The sequence below is a fragment of the Prinia subflava genome, chromosome 1 (assembly GCF_021018805.1).
Source record: "Prinia subflava isolate CZ2003 ecotype Zambia chromosome 1, Cam_Psub_1.2, whole genome shotgun sequence".
In the NCBI taxonomy this organism is placed as follows: Eukaryota; Metazoa; Chordata; class Aves; order Passeriformes; family Cisticolidae; genus Prinia; species Prinia subflava.
This window is the reverse complement of record NC_086247.1, coordinates 49,476,759-49,502,417: the sequence shown is the minus strand read 5'-3', so window position 1 is coordinate 49,502,417 and position 25,659 is coordinate 49,476,759. Positions and strand designations below refer to the sequence as shown.

At 39.1% G+C, this 25,659-nt stretch overlaps 1 protein-coding gene across 6 annotated transcripts in view; it reads left to right on the top strand.

Moving 5' to 3' along the window:
* MYOM1 (myomesin 1) overlaps positions 1-25,659 on the top strand; it is a 96,130-nt gene that overhangs the window by 10,685 nt on the left and 59,786 nt on the right. For 5 of the 6 annotated variants that reach the window (XM_063395942.1, XM_063395916.1, XM_063395958.1 and 2 more), the window contains exons 2-4: positions 11,023-11,511; positions 19,523-19,660; positions 23,772-23,982. In XM_063395942.1, coding sequence (XP_063252012.1) covers positions 11,084-11,511; positions 19,523-19,660; positions 23,772-23,982 — 777 coding nt within the window. In that variant the 5' untranslated portion in view covers positions 11,023-11,083. Of the gene's footprint in view, positions 1-7,370; positions 7,496-11,022; positions 11,512-19,522; positions 19,661-23,771; positions 23,983-25,659 lie in introns of those variants that run through there. The other variant, XM_063395924.1, reaches the window with a different exon arrangement.

Here is a 25,659-nt window from a genome sequence, read left to right as displayed (position 1 = left end):
AACCAATTAAATTAATAACCACTTTTTTTTTTCTTCAGGCATACCAACCAGAGTAGCTTAAAAGGTTGGGTTTATACTGCTGCACACAATACAAACTCATTGGAAAAAAATGTGACTGTAAACCACAATTGAAGTACAGCTAGATTTAGAAATTCTACTGGTGTTGCATTGTTTGAAATAGTAATTGCCCGTGGTGTAAAGAAAATTTAGAAATCAGTGCTTTGTACAGTCAAGCAAGATTCTTTGAAGAGCAAAACACTCTTGGAAAAGAGAAGAAAAAGAGAAAAAAGGAATGAAAGTACACAGAATAACAAGACCAAAAGTGATATAAAAGAAAAGAAAGAGGAACCAAAACCTTCTGATTCTTATTCCATGGGTACATGCAGCTGTGGTGGTCATAGACTGGGAAAATCTCCCAGACTCCTACAGTTCATAAAGGAAGCAATACCAAATTACCAAGCTGGCCAGCAAAATAGGAGTGCTTTGCCACAAACATTGGGTGAAGGTTTTCCTTGGAAACCAGAAAAGAATAGGAAGTGAATCACATTCTCAAGGTTCATTTTTTTAATGTGGAGGATGTCATTGCCTCATTTCACATTTACCTAATACTTCAGAAGAGCCTGTGGCTCCAAGAACAGGACCCACAGGCATGAAGAAAAGCAGTTTTTCCTTTTGCAAACCATTATATTGCAGATAGGTTTCTGTTGAGATTCCACATGAAATTCTTTTTCTGTTAGACTGATCTTTGAAAGAAAAGACTATTTGTTTAAAATAAATTTAATTTTTATTTGCAGTCTCCCTGCCTTTTTCTCAATATAGCAAGGAAATAATTTGTTATGGGGCAAAATCAAGAAATTATTTTTTAAAATATTCATAACATGGCAAAAACCCCCAACTAAACAACTCTTCTTTCAAATGGAAAGGGATCCAATTTAAAACATATAAGGAAAGACAGCTCAGCTGAGATGGCCGTGACAGGTACTACGTAGAAAAGTTGTGACACAAGAAAATTAGACCTGATGAAAAATCCAAGGTTATAAGTAAAAGTTAAATAAAATAATGTTTAAAATATAAAACAACTGGAAGATGTGAGATACAATAGCCTAATAACTTTGAAAGCATGTGGAAGATTTTTGACAAATTACTTCAGACAGGAAGCTTGAATCTTGTATCTCTCCAGCTCCCACAGCTCTGCTACGATTTATGCAAAGCAACACTAATCATCACCAGAGTCAGAGGAAAAAAGAGAGCAAGAGAATGTTCTCCCCTCTTGATTTGCATATTCTGAATAAATTAGTGTTACATATGCCTGTCAAATTTACAAGTGCATATAAAATCTTTGTGCTGTTTAAACAGAGACCGAGTAGTGACAAAGTGTGGAAGAGATTCAAAGTAGCTGGTGTGAAACTGTGCAAAGATTTTTAATAGAAGGATTTGTAGGTCAACTGGGCAATGGTTTTCTTTCAACATCCATTTCGAATGACTAAATCAAGTGCCAGGTGAAAAATACTGCAGATGAGAAGCTGAGTATGCAGAACAGGCCGGGCTGTACACTTAGCAGCGCTACAGCCTTTGCTTTGCACAACAAAATGATCCCTGTATCACTTGTTTCTGCCATATTATGTAATATCTCAGCCTTTCAAATTCTTATGTAAGGTCTCAGAAACTGAGCTCCTGGGATAGAACCATAGAATGGCTTGGGCTGGAAGGGGCCTTAGAGATCATCCCATTCCAAACCCCCTGCCATGGGCAGGGACATTTTCCACTAGACCAGGTTACTCAAAGTCCCATCCAACCTGGCCTTGAGCACTGCTCCTGGGATGGAGCAGCCACAACTTATCTGAGCAACCTGTTCTGATGCCTCACCACCCTCACAGTGAAGAATTTCTTCCTAATTCCCAAATTAAACCTGCCCTCTTTCACTTTAAAGCCACTCCCCCTTGTCCTGGCAGCAGAAGCCCTGGTAAAAAGTTCTTCTCCAGCTGAGTTGTAGACCCCCTTTAGGCACTGGAAGGCTGCTCTAAGGTCTCCCCAGAGCCTTCTGTTCTCCAGGCTGAAAAGCCCTAGCTGTCTCAGCCTGTCTTCATAGGAGAGGTGCTCCAGCCCTCTCCTCATCTTTGCAGCCTTGCTCTGGACTTGATCCAATGTGTCCATGTCATTCTTATATCTGGGACCTCAGCACTGGATGCAGCACTCCAGTCTCACCAGAATGTCAACTATACAGAGAATGTTAACTATACATATATATGTATATACGTATGTGTCTATGTACGTATGGAACCACATAAGACATGCCAAATATCTCGGTTCTTTTTTCCATGCATTTTTTCTCAAATACTGGTGAGCAACAGCAGCATGAACCATTTTCTCAAATTGAAAACTTGTAGATGAAAAGTAAGCAAGAGGAGAGTTTTTTTAAAACAGCACAGGAGTGAGGGAGCAGGTGGTCAATGTGCTTCCACATCAAAGTGATGTGGTCATGCTCCTTACTGTCAGAAGTGGTAGAAATATAAACACAAATAAGAGAAATAATCAGACATAGGGACAGAAATAAGGCTGCATAAGCACAACCTTGACTTGATAGTGCCCTATGTGCTTCATACATAAGTGTTTTCATTAGGAGGCTGGGCTTTCTCATTATGCCCATTATGCCTTGTTTTATAGCATCATCTGGGTTTTAGCAGAATCTTGACCTCAAGCTCTTGTGCTGAAAAAATAATTAATGTTATGCCCTACAGACATTGTCTAGAGATATATCTGGAGGAGATTTAAATTAACTAGCTCACTTGGACTAGCTATATAGTACCAAGATCAGGGCTGGCTGAAAAACTCACCTCAGACTGATTAGCTCAGTAAATAGCAGGTGGAAGAGTCCTATGTTGAGCTTTGAATTGCCAGAGCTACACTGTCACTAATGTTGGATTTAGTTAATTAAATCTCTCATGGATAAATCTATCTGTTATACCTGTTACCAAGGAGAAAAAGATGCTCTGCTTTCTGAGCCAGCTGCTTGAGTAGGCAGAGGAGGATATTTTAATAGCTGACAGTCACCCCCCACCTGGCCCTTCCCTGCCCTGTAAGTTGCTCTTGGAACCTCTTTGTGGTTCCACTACCTGCAGTCACAGAAGTTTCTCACTCTGGCAATGAATGCACACTTACTTTTCCTTGGGTGCCCCAGCAAGCCAGTGGGTGTCCCTTTGGTGTGTGTGCTCCTCTCAACATCGCTGCAGTTTGCTTAGGGGAAGTACTGAGAAGAGGTGTAAGTCGCTCGCCCAGATGTCATTGCTCTTCACCGGTGGAATACACAGGCACGGTATTTTGGAGGAGCACTTCTAAAGTTTATTGTGGCTAAATGGAGGAGATGGATTTGCTAGTTTAGGATTTACATTTTGCTGCTGTTGTTTAACCTTATACTGAATTGTGAGGATTGCTTTGCCTACAAAGATGCTGGGTTGTGAATGACAGTCATGAGAAACAGGGAAGAGATTTGAGGGTCTGTCCTGCAGGGAGTGTTGAATAAAGCAATCTATGAATTTCTGATGCAAATTTTCCTCAAAATTTTGTTCCAATTGTTTGAGCCTAATTGTTACATTAGACATAATTTCCAAGTGTGATAGCTAAAGAGCTAAAAACATTTTTTTGTTTCTTCTATTAAGACACTGCCACTATCCTTTCTTTTAAAAGAAACATTTGATTGATTCAAAAGTATTTCATCAATTAATGTGAGGACAAAGAAAATGAAAGATGTTCTTGTATACTGGGTACATTTGTGTTAGCTATGCCTGAATGATTATGGAAATGATTATTGTAAAACCTGAGGCAATTGCTTTGTATTATTGCCATAGTAGCTTGCACTTCCGTGAGATGATATCTATGGGTTTTTTTCTTTGTAATGAAATAGCTCAGTTACATGGGCTATGGATAACAGGAAAGGGGGTAACAATCACTGCAAAGTCACTGTTTTTAGTGCTCCCCAGGGGCCACGGAAGTTCCCCACAGGCTCTATCAGGACCTGGCAGCCAGTGCTCATCCCACTGCCTCAGACCCAGGCATTGGGCACCTCTGTTTGGCCAATATCCTGCCTAAACTATTTAACTCATGTTTTGAAGCATATTACCTCCTTCTAAAAGCTGCATACCTAAATATCAGGAGCTCAGATATTAAACCTAAGTCAAGTTTTCTGGGTTTGGGTTATCTGCAGTTACAGATGACACTTACCAGGTACAACTCTGGCCCTTCAGCAATCATGTGTCAAGGTGTTTTTGCCAGTCTTTCAAAGGTACAAAGCTAAACACAATTATGGTATTGGAAACTATTCATCATTATTGGAATAAAGGTATTGAAAAATCTGTGATGTTAAGGAAAGAATGATAAAATGTGGGACAACATTTAACAACCATCTGTTTTGTTATGGAAGTTGAAATGACAGGAGATACTATGGATTGAAAAAACGACTAACTGCCAAAACAACTTAAAGAAATTATAAGAATTTTCTTTTGGAATAACTCCATGAATCTGCTATATGCTCTTGGGGTAAGATTTTATTATGGACAGAAACCTTTGTAATGTTACAAATTAACAAATAAATGTCAAAAATAATGCCGTCAGCAACACCATTTTTATGTGGCATTTCCATTTCCAGCTGCAGAATAAATGTTGCTAATAATAGTAAGGCAAATATTTCTGTATGATGAAAAATTGATCTAGGCACCAACACTCAATAGTATTGAGGCTATTGGAGCCTTGAGAGGCTTTTGGAAAAATATCTATCTGTATCAAGGAGACAGCGGTCTTGTAGTTGGTTCTTCAGGTGTGAGGCTAGACACTCAAGCTGTTGTAGGCTGCATGCAGACCTTTCTGTTAAAAGGTTGATTCCTTGTAAATATATGAGCTGAGAGTGCTGCAGAGAATCAACAGAAATCTGGACATTAATACCTTCTTATGAGTGAAGGCAAGGAACACAGACCTCCCTTCCCTTTGGTGGGTTTGAAGATGGTTAGTTTGACTATAATGGACAATAGCACATCTTCCTAATGTGACTTTTTTCTTGATAAAAATCAATTCAGAAAACTGGACCCAAGTTTGAAAGGAAACTTCAGAAGACAACACACATTCTGAAAGCCTCTATTGTCCAAAAATTGTTTTGCTAGGTTTATTTAAGATTATACTCAAATGAAAGAGATGGACTGGGATGCTGTCTAATTTGACTTATGCCCCCAGCTGCAGGATGCTGTGGCTCTCAAAACTTCTGGGGACAGTCTGGAAAGCTTTTTGTTCTGTCATGTTGGCCTCTAAATTAATATTCCTGCTTTCCCATTCAGAAAAACAAACTGGTCTCCAGCACTATGTAATTCTAATTAGGAAAAGACAGAACTGGTATTTCCTAAGGGTGTCTCTCCCAGGACCAATGTGACTATATACATGTGGATACAGAATGCTGCAGGGATTCTGAGACTTGCAGAGCTCCAAGTAATTTTAAATATGTACTTTGATATTCAAATAGGAGTTAAGTGATTTGAAATTAGCTGGGGATATTATCTCATAATAAAGCTAGATCTGAAAGTGTGTAAATTTAAGTGGCAAAATAGTACAAAATATTTTGCTCTTACACTGTAGCTCCATTTTATTTACAGAATGAACAGAGGCAGCACAGAGTTTGAAAGCTGTATTGAACTTCATAGTGCCATTATGCCTGGAAAAACACTGCAAATGTTAATCAGATTTTTATTCCGCCGCATGTAAGCTATTCAGATTGTCAGAGAAATGTGATGTTTAATTGTTTTCATTTCTCTACATCTTCCTGAATTCTTAAAAAGTAATTTGCCTGTCATTAAGACTTTTATATTGTTAGTGCAAATGACCCATGTGAAGGAACGGATCAGGAGTTTGTAATGAAATCCAGGAATCTGTCCACTGAGGCCCCATCTACTCTAACTAAAAATATACATTATAGCCCAGAACCTGTAGTTCAGTGGCATTGCCACTGGCATAGTATTCTGGGGGAAGAAAAGTTTATATTAGGGTTCCCTTTTTTCATTCTGCCTGTTGCAGATTTGGCCAGTTTCCTGAGCCACAGTACAATTTCTATGACTGCACAACTTTTTGCTGGCCATAGTTTCTGTCCTGATGAGCAAAACCCAAAAGTCCACACATTTGGTGCACCTGAGCAGCTCCTGGTGTGGGAGATGAAGAGGCTTCTGAACTTCCTGCATGGTGGAGCACCAGGCAGGAGGCAGTGGCTCCCCAGGGAACGAGCAGCTTGTGGGGCAATGAAGGGATTTCACGTAGAACCAAGGCAGAGAGGTGAAGAAGATGACACTCGTGAACTATTGTAGAGAAAAGCCTGGCATCCTCTAGCCTTGTCCAGACCTTCTTCTAGTGGTTACAGCCATAAAGGGGACAGCATTAGCAAAGCAGGATGATCTGGAAAGTTGTGTTGTCTGACCAGTGTGAAAAGAAGCTATAGCAGAACTGAGAGGGTTAATATTTCTGTCAATGCAAATGCACAAAATAAAATGCACTAATCAGTTTTACTGAAAGCTAAATTTACAGTGCAGAAGAAACTTGTATTTTCAATGAAGTTACACTGCATTCCACCTATTAGATCTCAGATGACAGAATTTGTTCTGATGTAATATTCAGCCACACTGATTACTCATTTTTGTACCAGAATGCTGTGACCAAAATGAAAGAAGACAAGCCCATTTAGTTATTCCTAGAGGTAAAAATTTTTAATTTAGAAACAAAAAGTTGGATTTTAGAGCTGCATTGTTTATATCTACATAAATGCTACATGAGGTCACGTTCTTAATTTAGTATTTTATCTTAAAAAAGATAATAAAAAAGTAACACTGGCAACAGAACAAAGAAAATACATTTCTATTGAAATGTAACTCATATGGCTTTAGAGAGTCTTGATAGATTGTCATTAAGCTGAAATATTTATATTACATGTACCACATGTGGCTTGGCATTAAATGGAACCAAGAAAATGTTCGTATTCTTGTACCACAGCAAAGGTCAATACAGGGACTGGTCTTTCCTAGTTTCTGCTTCATGACACATTTTTTTTTCTCTCTCCTCCTAAATCTGATTTTACTAAGGAAAAATATCCTAGAAATAATTTTGAAGTGGAATGCTGGTTTTATTCAGAATTTAGTGAGGATATTTTAGAAGGAGGACTCTGTATCTCCTTTAGTTTGAAGCTGCCGTCATCATGTCTTTTGCACAGAGATAGTACAGGGTATCGGTATCTGTCTCTGTCTCTCTCCCTCTTCGATGCTATATTTATAGCATCCCCCTGGCCATAAAAGGTCTGGACTGGGGCTCTGACATTCCACTGACTGCAGGCATTATTTTTGTTCTGGACCTTGAAGTCCAGTCCTTACCCCTCGTCCTAACTACCTCTTTCTTTGCTGGCTTCACTGTTGCTGTGTTTTTGTGCTATTCATCTACTTGGGAGCTCTTTCATTTGCTGCCATTCACTTGGATCCTGGTAAGTGGTTTTTTTATGCCAGAAGGTTTTATGTGTTCAATTATTTTTAATCTGAATCTGTAATGCCAAGTTGACAGTAGTTCCCTTTATTCTTCTTAGCTCAGCAGTTGAGGGATTTGTGGATGTGAATTGAAGACATCTGAAGGTTCAGCTGTGAAACAGAAGAAAGTAGTGCAGGGGCTCTTTTATTTTCACTCAGCTATCTTTGCATATTGTCACAGTACTCTCAAATGAAGCATGGGTTACTGAGATACAGGAGGAGTTCATGTAATCTCCTGTGGGCTTTGAGAATGTTTAAATAGCATAAATATTTTCTTGTTGCATAGGATACTATCTTCGCTTACAAGAGTTTATTTTTTAAAATCTATTTCACTATTTTCATTGATTGATGGAGTAGATCTTTAAAGAATTACACAGATTGAAAAACAGCACAAGAGGTAATGCCAGCAAAATCACTTCCTTTAATGTACAGCTATGAATTATGGACAAGAAAGAACTGTCTGTCTGCTCAGTAATAATTTTAAATACTCAGTTCAACAAGTGCTAAAATGCAGCTCCAAAAACTGCAAATTCGTCTAACTATGGACACTAATATATTTAGGCCAAGCTCTGAAGTGCCACACTGATCTTGAGAGGGAGTCTTGCCCTCACACTGAAGGGGGCTGGTTAGTGCAGGCAGCCTAAGTGGGTGCAGGTAGCACAGATAACACTTAAGAGATGGGAGTCAATCTGATAACCAGGCAGTGCTCCAGTTAGGAGCAAAGTCCTCAGAAGTTTCTGAGGTCCTTGTCATCTCTGATAGCACCACACTACTGTATCTGATCAGACTAATGTAACCAACTTATCCTGGCCTGTGAGCAATCTGTGATGTTTCAGAGGAAATAAAAAACATAACTCATAGTGTGATAAAATGCCTATGGAAGGAGTTTCCTTTTACATGATGTGAGTCAGTGTTGGTCTTTGACTTGAACCATGAGAACTGACTGGCCTCAGTGCCTGCCTTGTTATCATAGTCCTTACTCCTATCACAGACTTTAACTCGTGAGGACAGTGAGATCCAGACCTTTCATGTTTGGAAGAAAAGTGTTTCCTTTGTACATTTTACCTCGTTCTTTTGGTCTGATAAAATGTAAATGAAATGTCTCGTTTAACTTCTCAATGGGCAACACATGCAGTGCTTCATACTTGTGGATCACCTTGTATACTTTGAAGCCTGGAAGGCTGTGGGAATGCCTGAGCTGAATGCCTGTTAGCCCTGTGGCTGTTGTATGAATGATGAAGCCAGCCAACATGTCAAATAAAGCTGATGAAGACAAACCAGAGTACTCTGCAGAGGAAAACAGGATGTTCCCATGTTCCTTCCCTTTCAGTGTGCAAGACAATATTCTTCTGTATGCCTTAACCTTCCTAGGCAGTGATCACAATGACTTACAAGTCTTCTAGCTCTGAAGAGCTAGAAGAGGAAGGCAGTGAAGAAAAATGAACAAAAAATCTTCTAAAACTAGTGAAATTAAGAGGAACTACATACTACTGGTAGCTAACAAAGTGAAATAAGTAACAACACAAAATACTGCCAGATATTAGAAACAAGGATGCTAGCCAGAATAGTTACATTCTTTTAGACTGACATGAAAAAAATAACCAGCATTAGGAATAAGGGAGTTAAAAAGGAACATCAGTTTTTGCCATAGAGACCCATGGGCTAACACTCTTTCCCCTTTCTCCTTCTTCCTCAGATAAAAATAAAGTAAATGCATAAACTCATCGACTTGAAGTCATAGATTCACTGTGGTCAGGATATCAGCCATTTCTTTTATATAAAAAGTTTCTGAATAAGTTTCTTCCTTGTTGACTTCCTGCAACTAAGTGATCAATTCAGTTATCCCACAAAGAGCATCTCCCTCGTGAGATCCCTAAAATATAAGGAAATTTTCCTCTTTATTTTTAGTTTTTGTTGGGTGTGTGCCATAATTTGCCTTGGTTAGGGTGAATACCTGAGCAGTTATCAAAGACAAAAGTTTGACATTTGTTGAGTTGCTATCAGAACCAAATACCAAGCCAAGGACTGAAAACTAGGGAGCATAAAGACCAGGGAAAAATCACAGAATCATAGAATATTCTGAGATAGAAGGGACCCACAAGGATCATCAAAGACCAGCTCCTGACCCTTTGCAGGACAACCCAAATCAAGTATCTAGACTTTCATGAAGTCATGATTGCCTTTCAGTTCTGTAAGTGTATTTTATGTCCAAACATTAAGTAGTTTTTCTTAATATGAAGAAAACACGAAGCAGAACAATTTTCCTACTGTTGCAGTTGATACTAAAAAAACCCAAAGCAATAACACACACCTCTCACCTTTGTTTTTGGATCTTCTTTAAATCCTTGTTAACATGTTAACATTTCCTTATTGGAGCTCATTTCTATTACTAATCAGGTACCTTTTCAAGGACAACCCTAGTAGCCATATGAGCCTAGAAGAAAGAGAAAGAAAGCTTATCATATGGATTACTTGAGGCAAGCTTGCATGTCAAATAGAAAAAGTCAGTTATAACAACAGCAAAATAGAAAGGCAAAATAATGACTGAACTGCTGGTTTTAAAACTAACAAACAAGCAAGAATAATTATTTCTGCACTTAACTTTCAACCCATTTTGAGAGGGGAGCTACCTCTCACCTCATCAAACTTTGCACTACAAATGACTACAAGACAATCAACCAATGACATGCAAATTAAAACTTAAATGGGCCTATCATTTGGAGGAAGGTTCTTGGCAATATTGAACATGATATTTTAGGTTAAAAAGAAAAGGGTTGGGATTGAGGAGAAAGATATTATCTTACCCATTGCACACAGACTGGATCCCTGATTAAACTGTAAAAGTATAATGCATAATAAGTCCTTTTAAGTTGAACCCTGATATCACATGCAAAACAGTCACTGTAATACACATTTAGAGAAAAACTGACATCCTTCTCAATCTTAGTGTTTTAATTCACTGTTGTAATAATAAATGGAACATTAAATTCCATCTGAAAATTGGATTACAAAAATAAACGAAATGGTCATATATTTTTGTTTCAGCTTTAATAGCCTTTTTGTATTTACTCATGCCTTTAAAAATAATTTATTATGTTATTATCTCTATTGAAATTCAACAAAATTATTAATACTATCTCTGAAGAAGCCAGGCACACAGAGTTTCATTAGTTTTCAGTAATAAGTGAGCACATAAAACCTGAATAGTTTGCAGTAGCAGGGGGCCAAATACAAATGAACAGACGCAACAGTGCAAAGGTTTCTGGTCATGACAGATGACATGTGAGCATCTTGAAACCTGAATATGAACCTGTCTGAAAGTCTAAATCACATCATAAAAAAGATACCTCTAAATTCATTGCATTGCATTTTTCAAGTTCAGTATTAGTTCAGTGTTAGTTAATAAGTGTGAAGTTGGGTATTATTTGTATGCTAACTCAGGAGTTTCCTTGACAATAGTCCTTATGTTTGACCTGTTCTTTTTCAGACATTATCCAGTTTATTTACACTCAGAAAAGTGTGGTGAAACCCAGAATTGGAAGGCATCCATGATGTCTCTACCGTTCTACCAAAGACACCACGAGCACTATGACCGTGCGTACCGCCACAAAGCGCTGTCGTCCACCGTGAGCCAGTACCAAAAGGAGACAAAGAGCAAATCCGCCGTCTACGCTCAAGGATCTGCAGCTTACGCCAGGGGCTCCACAGCCTACCGCCACTCCTCGGCAGCAGGCTTCAGCCTGGACTCCTCAGCAGCTTACAGCCACGGCTCCTCAGCCTACGACCTCGAGTCGGCAGCCTACAGCTATGGATCCGCTGCCTACGACCGCTCTGCTGCGCAGAGTAAGAGGTCTGCAGCCTACAGCCTTGACTCTGAGTCCCTCAGCACCAGCTCAGCTGCCTACAGCCACGCATCTGAATCCATCAACAAGCTGGCTGCAGCCTACAGGCTGGGGTCTGAAGCCTACAGTCTTGGGTAAGTAAATCTGTCTTTGAAATGACATTCTGGTACCACCAAAAGCAACGGCAAAACTCTCCTCCTCGTCCACATAAAGTTTCTCTATAGCTTGGCGTTAATGCATTTTCTTGGTCTGGTGTTTTTCTCTGGCTTTGGCAATGGGAAGGGCTGTAGTCAGCTTAGTGTTTTGGACTAATCCATGTGTGATGTTTGGACTGTCATAAGAATAGCAATACTGAGGTGGCTGAATGGTGACATAGTCACACTCCAAACTGTTAGGCATGAGCTACATCTCCTTCCAAGTTGTTTAGCCACATTAATATAGCTGAATCTCATAGGAAGAGTTGAGATAGCTTTGGACTGAAGCTGTCTCTTATCTGGCAAGGTTGGAGTAGTAAAAGAACTCAAAGTTCTTCATACAAGTTTGAGTTGACATGTCCATATATGATTAATTCTTCTTTGGCCTATTAGTTTCACTTTTGTGCTGAGTGATTCAAGACACTGAAATTTTCACACTGTACATTGGTTGAGGCATACTATTTCCAAATTGGAAATTACTTGAAAGGTCCATCTTATGTGAGAAGACTAGCTATGCTTAGCTCTCACAGTTTTTTTAAAAATTTAAGATAATAAGTATTGCTCAAGCAATTACATTAGCAGAATATTTTTACTATAATAGCCTCATATTATTTGTATGCATATATCTCAGAGGTTTACAGAAATTAGGGAAGTATTAAAGTAGGATTAGAGCAGCTGTTAGCAATAGAGGAAACAATCAACAAATTATAGCTGAAAACATCTGCTTGCTGTTACACTAATGTAAAATTAAGAGTATCATTAGCAGAACTGATCCAAATTTGTCCATCAGAAAATTTAAATTTTGAAAACTTAATATCCTCCCAGGATTGTGGATAGGGGTGAAATCTTGGCCAAAACCAGTGAGAGAAAGACTACATGTACCACAGTAAACAATACCTTATGATTCCAGCCTTCACTTGGCTTTCAGGAAGCTCAGGGTCCGATCTCTATTTGCCAGAGTTTGTTCAGGAATCTGAATGTCAGATTACAGCCACCTATTGTCACCTGTTACAGCCCAGGTGAATGGCTTTACTTGACTCCTCACTACAAGAAAGACATTGAGTTGCTGGAAAGTGTCCAAAGAGGGGCAACAAAGCTGATGAAGGTTCTGGAGCACAAGTCTTACAAGGAGCAGCTGAGGGAACTACAGGTGTTTAGCCTGGAGAAAAGGATGCTTGGTGGAGCCCTTATCGCTCTCTACAACTATCTGAGAGTGTAACCAGGCAGGAGTTGGTCTCTTCCCACAGGTAACGAGACAAAATGAGAGGAAATGTCCTCAAGTGTCACTAGGGGAGGTTTAGATTGGGTATTAGGAAACATTTCTTCACTGAAAGGGTGGTCAGGTATTGGAATAGACAGAGCAGGGAGATGGTGGAATTAAGATTCTTGGAAGTGTTCAAAAAATGTGTGGATGTGTCCCTTAAGGACATAATTTAAGGATGGGCTTGGCAGTGATAGGTTACTGGTTGAATCTGATGATCTTAGAGGTCTTAGTTATTCTGTGACTATAGCTGAGTGTCTTAGACTGGGTTGTATCCAGGCTTTGTGGTTGAAACAGTTTTATTTGTGCAGATAATTACTACTGATTAAAGCAATAAGAATTTCCTTTATAATCTGCTGATGAAGGGAAGAAAACTGGAGGTGGTGGGATGGAAGGTTATGCTTCCAAATGGAGCTGGGTAGGGGAAGAAATGCCAAATTTCTGCAGCAATGTAGCTGTGCCTGCACTCTCTTTCTGACCCTTACCCAAAGCTTCCTTTTTCTTGAAGAAAAGGTTTCCATAAAGAAACAACTTCAGTTTATAAAAACTGATTGTTAAAAAACCCTGTTTCTGAGTCCTGCTTACAAGCCCTTCAGCTGTAATACAATGTTCTTCTGAAACCTGTATATTCTCATTAAAAAGAACTCTAATGTCAAGAGTACTGAAGGAAATAAAATTGCTTAGTTGAGAGAGAACTTAAAACATTTCCAGGTTTCCTGAGGTTTTGCTCAGGATAAAAGTTTTTGGTTTAAAGTAGCATATTTGGATATATAATGCTCTATAGTACAAGACTTGCCAATGCATTTTTCAAAGGTAGAATGTCTCAGCTGCAACTTCTTTATTTCTGTGATCCTGCCATTGTATTGGAGGTTTGAGAAATTCATTGCTGCTACCTTAGACAAGGACTCTGGAGGTTATATACATGTGATTCCAAGTTCTCTTACACAAAACTTAATTAACACAGGAGACAATATTTCTGAATGAAAATCTCAGTATTTAACTTGGGCTTATGGTTAATATAGCCTCTGTGTTGGTATTGATTTCTTTTTTGCAGCCCATATTTCTGCAATTCACAAGAGGCAAAGCAGAAGAAATAACGCAATTCTACAGTTAAATGTAGTTCAAATTTGAAGGAATTCTAGCCAAATTTGTGCTGTCTTTCCCAGATAACCCAAAATACTTCAAGGAGTAATGTGGAGACAAGAAGTGTTACTCAAATATATTAGGAAAATCAAAGACTTTCTGTTTTCATCCATATGAAAAGAATGGTATAGGAAAGAAAAAGAAGAGTCTTCCAAATTTCTAGAAGTAGGAAAGGCCTTGAATTGAAATGCTGTATCCAAATGACCTCAACAGTAGTGTTTGCTTGAAATCAGAATGGCCACATAAATCTAAATCCAGACAAAATTTTTCATCTAACAATTGATGATTTCATATCAGTGAATATTACCATCAAATATACATTTATGCATACTGGATATCATTTTGCAGAAAAACACCACTAAGCCCAGCAGAAAAACTCAAATACTAAGTTTTTATTCAGGTCACTTCTTTTTTAATCTAAAGTAGCTTCTGTTAAATTTATTGTTCTTGCAAAATTTAAGTCTCATCCTTTTCTGTAGTCACAGTACAGAAAAGTGTTCACAAAACAACGGTATTGACATGCAGTTAGTGCTATGTGAGGAATTTGTCATGGGGAAAGCAGTGGAGAAGGACTAGGAACCAGGTAACCTGCAAGACCTTGACCCAGACCCAGTTCTCTAACACTGAAGCCTTGCTTGAGTGGAAAACATTCCCAGAGTGTGAACAAAGGCAGTTTGAAGAAGCCATAGCTTGATTTTTCAGGAGGATAAAAAATCTTCCACGTGCAAGTGGCCCACCCCTCACTTTTCAAGTCTTCTTCACACCACGACAGCTTGAGGAAGTACAAGGAGAGAAATGAAAACTGGCAAAATCAAGAGCAAGTATGGAAGCTTGCAGCTCTGCTTGTTGCAGTTGGCCAAAGGTGTAAACCTCTGGGCTCCCAAAAGAAAGGGCATCTCACCGTGTAGAGGTTGCCTCTTCACATCCAGCCCTCCCCACCAGCTTGTGGGGCTGTCTCTAGCCAAGCACTTCTTTGGCTTTAGCAGAGGCAGGAAAAGTGACATGTGCTGCTTCCCTTGAGGCTCTGTACAGGTGAGGGATGTATGTCTCCCACAAGCTGATGTTGTGGCCACCCATCCTCTTCCTCATCCAATCCCTGGGGGTTGCCAGCATGGGCAGGTTGGCTCCTGTGGGGAAACTTTCTTCCACAGCAGTGCTCCATCCTCTGTGTGCTTCTGAGCAGCTTTGAGTCAGATCTGCCAAAGCTGCTCATGGCACTGTCAAACAGGGCTGTCAAACAGGACTGCTGGATTAAACCTGTTTAAACTCTTTTTTGTGGAAGCGCAGTGATTTGCCTTTGCTCAAACTTTCACTGTTTTTCCACATGTGATTCTGCTGTCTAGCAGTATCAGATAATCCCACTGTGTCACAGATTATCTACCACCAAAAGGGCCATTCACCTCCTTAGAGGGAAAGCAGAAGTTACTGGTGTGGCTCAGGCATTAGTGTGTATTTTGCAGGTCAGAGGAAACAGCAAAGAAGACGTGGTGTAGTTCAGGTGTACCAAGCAAAGAGAGGAGAGATGCCTTTCTAACTTGCAATTAATTAGGCTGCCAGTGAGAGCCAGTGTTCTTCTGAGCAACATTGTAACCAGGATCGGGACAAGGCTGAGTAAATAATGCACTACCAGAAACATGAGAGGACCATGATCTTGGCACTGCTCATCATTTGGTTTATTATAGGTGAGGGTTAAGAAGCTGGCTTCCAGATGTCATACCTAAGCATGGAAATTGTTTTAATGAGACCTGCTCTGTGGAAACAATTCCCCTTCAAATAAAATTGTTGTGGAAGCTGTGTTAGGGAATATTGCCAGCAATGTTGTCTGGACTTGTGACAAACCTGTCAGCAATTTAAAATTAATATAGTCACCAGAGAGCATTTCTCTTTTTTAGAGTCTGAATTTAAAGAGTTCTTTTCTAAAAATATTTTTTCTTTTCCTTTCCTGTAACTAGGTTTGCCAATATACTATCTCCTATTTACAGTAAGTGTAAGTTAAAATATTGCATATTAGGAAAGAAGCAGCTGCTTAAAAGGGAGCCCGGACAAGGCCTCATGGCTAATGGAGCGTCTCCAGCAGGTGCAGCTGGTGCCACCATTGTGTATACATCATCTCTTCCTGCTTAGGACAAGAAACATGATTTTGGAGAGGTGTAAAAGAGCTTACATGTGCCTTTTCATGCAGGAGTGAAATCACTAAAGAAGAGGGTATTGTGGTCTGCTTCCAGAACACATTGCTACATCCACTGGGTCCAGACTCTCTTTGGGCAGTGTGGGAAACCTGTCCCTTCAGGCACAGAAACAAGGGCCGTGCCAACATATTCTCTGCCTGAGAATAAGACATCAAAACAGAACAAATAATTTGTTTGGGAGTTGCAGACACCCTGCACAGTATTTTATTTAGTTCTTCTGTTAGGCTAGAGGGAAAAGTTAATAGCATCTGATTTTTACATCTCTACAGAACAATTCCTGTGCCTTTTACAATTCAGTGGCTCTTATGAAAAACTGGAAAAATGCTGGCATTGATATTTTAAACATGCTGAAAACCACCCTGAAGTAAGGACAGTAGCTTAGGTCATCAACCTTGATAAGCCAGTACAGATAGTATCTGATGTGGAAAAAAAAAATATACATATGCTAGATGGGCATATCAAATGAGGCTGAAAGATGTTAAAAGGTCATGGTACTGTTCCTCCCTATGAAACTAGAGAGCACTGATACCCTCCTCTTGCTCCTCTGGGGAGATTCTGTTCCACATATCAGGTAAAAGGTTGGAATGTTTTAGAATAAAGGGCAAGATTTTAGAATCTGGTTCAAGAAGTGGAGTCCTCCTTTGGGCCACCTAAATAATGGTTATAGGCAGGATTTAGTTTTTGTGTTGTACAGGAAGAAATAGTAAGAACACAGGAAAACGGGGAAATAAACTTCATGACAGAATAATGTTTAACCTATTTTCTCAAGCAAAGAGCTCCATTTGATTATATGTTTCTACTAGCCTCCATCTAGCTCTGCCAGAATAGAAACAAAGGATAGAATCTAGAAATGAGAAACATTTTCTGCATCTTCAAATTTATTCATCTAATCTCTTGGTTTATGCAGTGCAATTCTAAGGAACATTTCAGAGTGACTCTAGGTACCCCTCTGAAACACCAGTGGGGTGCTCTGGTATGGTCATGGGGGTGAGATATTCAACTTCAAACACTTGGAGTGTTTGAGTGAAAAACCAGCCTCCAAACAAACAGAACCTAAAGCAATTTATTCTTGCCTTTTCAAATAATCTTAGAGAGATATAAGTGAAAGATAAGAAACCCTCACTACCATACAGGAAAGATATCAACAAAATGCATAGCAGGGAGTGATGGGAATTCCTATAAATGCTTCCCATTAATTCCCTGCATGAGCGTGTAATCTGGACCTTAAATGAAAACTAAACTGACTGCAATGCCAAACTCTCCTTTAGGAGTAATGTGTTGGTCTGGATTTAACAGTGCTGTAATTTCAGCCTGAGCTGAAATATTCACCACATTTCAACTACATTTATGAAAATAGAAACTTCTAGACATTTTAACTTAACTTTTAAGTTCAATTGGTACTGTGATCCTTCTTGATCTAGAAACAACCAGGAATCAAGTGGCCTCCTTACAGATTCAGCCTAAAGCACTAAGGAAATCTAACAGAGTCAAATCTCTGTCAAAATTCCATGTTTGACCCATTTTTAAATAGGACAGGAATAAAAGTCACCTGCTAAGTAAAGATCTGCAGCTCCTTACAGACTCTAGTTCAATTAAGAAAAATAATGAAAACAGTTTGACTTTGATGTTTCTTATCACTTATTTGATAAGTTGTCCCAGTGCATTTGTGGTTTGCCATAGTGATTGCACCACATCATTGTCTAACCCAGGAGTAAGGCCGTTGCACATCCCACTTCAGTGTGTCTCTTCCCTGCCTGGACTGTTCCCGAGTGTTTTCTGCTTGGATTTCTGTCCCTCAAGGTGGATCTGCCTCTCTTGTACTCTGTCCTGGGCAGTGCTTGGTGCCAAAGCCAGAGCCCACAGCATGTCTCTCCTGTGGATGTGGCCTATGCCTTGGCTGACCCAGTGGTGCCTGACATGGAAAGCCCTTGGCCTCAGTCCTGCGGTGTGTGCCACAGTCCCTCACTGGCTGTGCCTTCTTTTGTGTGGAAACCAGGTTACAGGGAGAGGAGGAAGGAAGGAGAAGCAGTGCATGGTTGCTTTTACCCCCTGTACCGAGCGTCTCTTGGCAGCAGTGCTGTAGGCTTGGTGATGGTGGCACCTGGGGAGCACAGAGGAATTACATTAAGAAAGACAGTAAGGGAGATAGAGAATGGGAGACTGCTTTAGCAGGAACTGGGTAGGGAGAGAATGCAGCCTGGGCAAAGTTATGGACACAAAGAAATGAAGGAAGGAAAGATGGGAGAATGAAAGTAGATCTGTGACATCACACACACAGTCTCAGTGGATAGGTTACTAGCACATATTTTGGAAACTAAGCACTCTTTGTGTGTTGGTGGTGGTACTTTTGCAGGGATACAGCCTAAGGAAAACATTAGCCCAAGGATATAGTATTATATTACATTATGCATGTGTAACATTCCCAGGGGCCCAGTGTTAGCATGGGGTTTGATATATGTGTCCAGTGTGCTGTGTAGAGACACCAGTGTAAGCTATCCAGGGTGTGGGAAGCAGGTTATCCCTGGCAGAGGCACATGTCAGGGCTAATGAGCCTTGATGAGAAACCATCCTTCTGCTCCTGTGTCTGCACATGTAAGCAGAGAGCTCATACTGTGTAGACAAATCCCCAGGCCAGAAGCAGACTCATATGTGATTTTGTGTGGTGTTGTTGCAAGAAAGGTGAATAGTAATTTTAGGGATTTATAAAAGGCTGACAAACAATTAGCATATTCCATAGAAAGGGGAATTAGAGATGTGTTGCTTTGGCAAAGGAGGACCAGATGTTTCAAGCTTTGTTGACACAATTTGTAACTATTTCAAAAAATAACCTAAAGTGATTGCCTCAAATATGTTTCATGCTCTTCAGAGTCCTTCCCAGGCTGGTGTGGACAAGGGAAGGCTCTTCCTCCTTTTCAGTCACCCTCCATTTATCTGTGCTATGTTAAATGGTGCTACTTCACTCAACTCCTCCCTTCCAAAGGATTGGAGAGGTATGGAGAGCAGTGGGAATGCCAGCACTGGTTTCTGAGCAATGCAGTGCCCTACAATTTCTGTAGAGAGACTTAAACGATCTTCCCAAGTCCCAAACCAAAAGCTATTAGAAGTACATTGCTACCAGGTATATTGCTTACTCTATTTAGATTTAATTTTAAATGGCATAAGTGATATGTTTGTAATGATGAGATTGTCAAAAGTATGCTTAGTTATGTGTTTAATAACCCTGAAACTACGGCTATTAAAATTATAAATTCTTGACTACAAAACAAAACAGCAAAAAATTTTAGTACTTTAATTGTATTTTTGAGTGCTTCTTAACAGCTTTTTTCTCCGATTTTAAGAATAATTTTTTTTATTTCAGCCTGAAAAATTCCAACTTAATGATAGAAGATCAATCCTATAAGATGAGTCCCAAAGCAAAGAGAGCAAAACAGAGTTTGATATCAGAGGACAAAGAGAACGAAGCCTTAGACTACTCAGTGCCCATATTCACAGGACGGTATGTTCATTTTCATTTTGTTTGGTATCTTATTTCTGACATTTTATTAACAAATTATAAAATAAAAAGTCCATTAATCTGTCTTTACACTTGCGGATCTTATGGTGATACTTTCCACTTCACATGAGTGTTAAAAAGACAAAGAGAAGTCAACTGACTGGCAGAAAATTGGATGTTGTTCATCCAGAGCCAGGACGAATGAACCTACATGTCTGGACTTTGTTTTGAACACATCGTCAGGGCCACTTTCTATGAAATGAAAATATAATTAGAACCCTGCCTATTTGGAACCTGACAAACACGTTGTCCACATTATTTAGCTTATTCTTTTGGTTTGAAGACTTGTTCTGTGATCAAATATCTCTTGCCAAGCATTAAACATAGAAACAATGAAACAACGTGCTAATGTCCTGGCACAGGGCAAACCTGGAATAAAGCCAAATGCTTTCTTAAATCCATTGTAATGATTCATACTGATCTCACGTGTTGGTGGTATTTATTGCATGGTTACCACTGATGTAAGACATCTTACTACAGCAGTGTTCTCAGTAAAGCTGAATGTGAACTTTATGTGGAAGCCAGAACCAACATCAGCAAAGAGGCTCCCCTGCCCTTTTTGGGAGATGGCATGGTGATTTTAGTAGGAGTCTCCAGCAGTCCAGCATAGTCACTTGTTCAGATTAATACATGCTGAGGTGTAGTGTGGAAAACTGGTTCCTGGTTTAGAGGCCAGGAAAAGATTTTCTTGCCCAGCTGCAGTTGAACAGAAACCTCCCTTCAACTTGTCTTTCCTCTGCAGCACACCGTTTTCCAAGGGACACTTCCAAGTTGTTTCTGGGAGCCAGTGCTTTTCTGTCTACTGCTTAATTAACACCCAATGGCACTTCTGCTTTAGATCCAAACTTGTGGTTTCATGTGAACTTATTTCCAGCTTGTCAGTGGAGGATGTTATTGCTCTGGACTTTTGAACATTTGTGATGTTTTTGTGATGAGAACAGTAGTTTTGTTTTTTATTAACTCCCTCCCACTATCTCAGAGTATTTTTTCTCATGCCTTGTACATTCCTGTGTTGGTTTCACTGCTCTTTGATCCAACAAACATTAAGAAACACACTGCTGCCTTTTTAAGAAATTGCTTTGGAGTTTCATCTATATCTTCTGTGATAGAAACATATAAACATATATTAGTCTCACGCAAAACTTGAGATAACATATTCTCAAGGCTTCTCACTACTTTTGCATCTCAGCCAGTGTTTATGCTTCTGTAGCAGATTTGCAGCTCACCATCATCTGTCTCCCATGCCCTCAAGCACAAATATCCTCCCATTTTATTGTATCTTGAATCTACACAAGTAAAATTTATAGTTTTGGGCAATAGTTGAAAAATATGACTGTTGGTTAGTACTTAGCTTTTTTACAGGCCTCTGTGATCTTAGCACATCATGTTAACATCTTAACAAATACTGAGAAATAATTTCATTTATTTTATTTTTTTAATGCATACAGTAATATCTAACTCAACGTGATGGTGTGTAGCTTTATTTATTTCTGTCTGTCAAATATTTTGGGGTCCTATTTGGGATCCTACATTAATAGATACTGTCAGATTCTTACTTACATTGTTGGGGTTTTTTGGTTTGGTTTGGTTTTGGTTTTTTTGTGTGTGTGTGTTAATCTTACTTTTTGCTTATGGCAAATTAAAAAGCCGTGTGTGCTTTTCTGCCACTGAAATTATCCAACAAGTTTTAATTTTGTTTTGGGATTGTTTTTTAAATTTTTTAAAAATTAGTTAAAAAGAGCATATGATGACTGTTGGGTGCTCAACCCAACATGGCACGAAATGGTATCTGGTGTAGGCTTTTCATTGTTGGCATCATGCTCATGACCACATACCAGGACTGTGGAAGTTGCATGCCACATTCCTGTCAGATATTTATTTTTGTTTGAAAGATAACAGCTGAAGCCCACTGAACCATGTGCATGCTATATGTCATTCCCAAATTCCCCAGTGAAACTGATGTGTTGTTTCCCATGGGCAGATAGCTGTTAAAAGGAACAGTTATTTATAAAGGTCATCTCTCTGTGGGTTTGTTGAAGCTGGGTGACCTTCAGCAATGTGTCACCATTTCCATTATTTAGTTCTACTTCAGAACCCCCAGGTTCTGCTGTAGAAAAAAATACTTTGCTCAGATTATTTACTTTGCAAATGATCCTTTTAAACACCTGGACTAATCCTTGCTAGAGAAAATCGTGGACAGGCAGACAGTATTTTAGACAGTAAAGCACCTAGAGATTGATATAATGCCGTAAGTGCTGAAGTTGCTGATGTGGCTCATGGAACTATTTGCAATCAGTAATAAGCCTATGCCAAAGGACTGTGGATGGCAGATACCCTTAAAATTATATTTTGCCTGTGCCATTTGGGGTTGAATCTGCTTTGAAAATGATTTTCTACTGAAACCCTTGAGACTTGACTGTAAAATCAACTCTTAAATGGTATGATTTGCTGGTTTAGTGCATTTGTCGTTTCAGGGAACATTTCTCTTTGATCTGGGAAGATTATAACAGGGAGAAATTATTAGAAAATGTAAATATTTAATACTGTTGATCAAAAGCATCTGGGGATTACAACTGCAGATGACTAGAATGAGTTCCATTTTAGTCAGAGGATATTCATCAGCTCCCAAAAGATGCTTAATGCCTTGAGAAACCAGTCCATACTGTGAAGTTGCTGAGACCTTAACTACTATAATTATAGAGGAAATAGTATCAGTTTGCCTTTGAAGAAAAATGCCATGGATTCATTTAAAATGAATGCAGATATTTATATTGATTTTCAAAATTGTTTTTAAAAACCTCTTCCATATATCTGCAAGCTTCAGGTGATATTTGTGGGGACAGCTGTTGTGCCTAGGTGGACGGAATCTATCGTTCCACTGATTTCTTAAGGATCATCCTCTTAAAGCAGACTGAAACACAGAAAGTTGAGTTTGAGGGTAGTCAAAGCTCTGTGCTGTCAAGTAAGATTTTTAGTCCTTTCTGCAGGTGTTAAATGTAATTAAGTTTACAGCACATTCCACTGCTTGACTGTCTTGCATCTCACCAAACTGACTTAATAGATAAGGGGCTGGACATTTAATTCTGAACTTAAATTCAAATTTTTGAGTATAGAAATGTGCTATCAAATGCATAATATTGGCAGTCTTAAAGAAAAAAAAAAAACGGTTCTTCCTTCTATCTTTTTGCTTTGTACTAGCAGTAGTGTTTTACGATAAAAGAGAGGCTGTGCTTGAGTGCATTCTAGAAACAGAGGTGATGTTTCTATAGTGCTTGCAAGACGGTACTTAATGAGAACTTGAACAGAATTTGTTTTCAGTGTGATGTCTAATGTTCCCTTCAAGTAACAAAATTCAGCAGGAGGATTCTGCTTCTTCTTAAATGCTGCTTCTTAGGTCAAGGAACTCTCATTGGGTATGCACCCCTGCAGCAGCTGTGGTGCCAGAACAGTATTGTTTCAAAGGTACATCCAGATGTGAGTGTGTGAACAGGATTGCACGCATTGAGAGTTCTTTGTGTCTCACCTCTGTATCAAGCCTGAAGAGGAGGCTTCAAGGAAGTCCATAATTATCCTCCTGAAAGCAATATGGGATGGAATTTTCTATGAACTAAGAGAATTTTTGTTATCTGCGGTTATATGGGGAAGGGCGGGTTTATAAATCATGAATGAGGACATAGTTATACAGCTACAATCATCTCCTGCCCCTTTGGCAGTGTTGTTACAATCATTGTAAGTTAACACCTGGAAATCTGTGGATATGCCTCACACTCATCCTTATAGTGATGGAGATAAAAAAACCACAGAAGGATAATGTTTAAACTGAAAATGTGCATGGCATATTTAGAGGGAGAGGCCCTGGAAATGGCCATGACTTTCAACTGTGAAATACTCAGTCTTTCTGCAGAATCCCTTCCATGTTTCTGCTTTGAATACATATGAGAGTGTAGTAGCAGAAGAGTGTTGGCCACTGTAGTGGCTGATTTGGTAGCAAGTAGAAATGGAATATGTTCTCAGCATTTTCCAATGGGATTCTGCTTTTCAAAAATTCTTTCAGAGAAGTGAATATCAGTGGTATCACAGACACTGAAGAAGAGAGAATTAAAGAAAGTGCTGCCTATGTTGCCAAGAGGAACCTTTTTGCCACGGGGGAAGGAGTTAGTGTCAGCAAGGTGGCCAAGACAACTTCTGAAGAGGAACATCACGAAAAAAAATCAAGGAAAGTGGCGATCCGGGAGTCTGCTGAACGTGTAGCCATGAGGAAAACGGTAAAAGACTAGAAATTAATACTTAAGCTGGAAAAGAAAATCACTCTTTTTATGTTTGGTGTTTGTAAAGTGCCTAGCAAACCAATGCCCTGATTTACTCCATGGGCAATCACAATAATGGTAGTAATAAACCTAAGTATTTCTAATGGAAATCTCTTGAATTACTTAAAATTCTTGTTATCTAGGTATCAAATGGATAAGGAGATAGGCACAGTGCCCAAGGCAGGCACCAGGAATGCTTCTGTTGTGCTGAGAGAAAAGGACAGAGTAGGGGATGAGGGAAGGCTCTTTGGTCATGCCCACACCTATTTAAATGGCACAGCATCCTTCACCCGGAGGATGAGGCAGCTGCTGGGCAGACAATAAAGGTGGCTCTATCTATCTATCTATCTATCTATCTATCTATCTATCTATCTATCTATCTATCTATCTATCTATCTATCTATATCTTGCTTATAAGTAGGTGAATGGGTAATCTCTGGACTTTTATGGCCTGAGAACAAGCTTGTCCAAAGTGTTCACCCCAGAGTTTTAATCATTTGGTATAAATTAGGGTAGAATTAGGGTAAATTAGTCGTAAATTAGGGAAGAAATCTGGAACTGAATCTCTAATTGTGTGCATTATTGTCCAACTGCTTAAAAAATAATACTCAGAGCATAGCTACAAATATGTTGTGACCAGATGGCAGGAAATGTAAGTGCAAATAGGTTTCATTTAGCAAATATATTACTTTATTTCTACTACTACACTACTTACTATACTATACTGTTACTGTATTTTATTGTTTATTGTTTTGAGCAGAATTGGCAATATGCCTATAAAATGTCCTTATGACGTAAGGTTGGAAAGGGTGTAAACACCTTCAAAGACAAGGTAAAAGTCAAAATCATCTGAAAAATTGAGAAACGGTGAGGATGAAATTTGATAACAACCAATGGAAATTACTACACAAAAGGAAAAGAACAAGTAAATGAGGAATGCCTGGCTAATTAGAAGTACTTCAGGATCTGAGAATTATAAAGGTCACAAATTTAACGTCAGTCAATGTAATCACAGTTGTATAAAAATAAATACCGATCTAAAGTATTATCAGTAACACATAAGGGGCAGTTATTTAATTGTGTTGGAGTCTGTTGAGCCTATGATAATGAGCAGTCACTGTTTAATGAATGTTGAGGAAAAATAGATGCTGTTCAGGACTGAGAAAACATTGTAAGGAAAACTGTAATTGCCTAGTATAAAAGTCCTCTTTTTATAATCTGAATACAGGCACCTGTAATTCTCCATATATTTGAAAGTTAAGTCAGGGAATAAGTCTTTTATTTAGCAGAAAGGATGATTTATACCATATTAGGAGTTTTTTTCTAGCTCTGTGGATAGTCAAGCAGTTGAACCAGTTACCTTGGGAGGACGAAAGATCCTATCAGAAGGAATGGTTTGAAGGGAGTTCTGTCAGAGATGATCTAGGCACAGAGAGCCTTCCATTAGAGCACAAGGGCAGAATACATCTGAGTTTCAGGCCTAGTTCACCTTCCACTCTGTATTTAAAATGACAAACAAGTAATTAAATGTTGAATATTATTTTACTTAGACTAGTTTTGAGGGGGGTAAAGGCCTGTAAAATCAAATCTAGTTATTTTGGAAGGCGAACTTCTGGAAAATGAAAACTTTGTTTT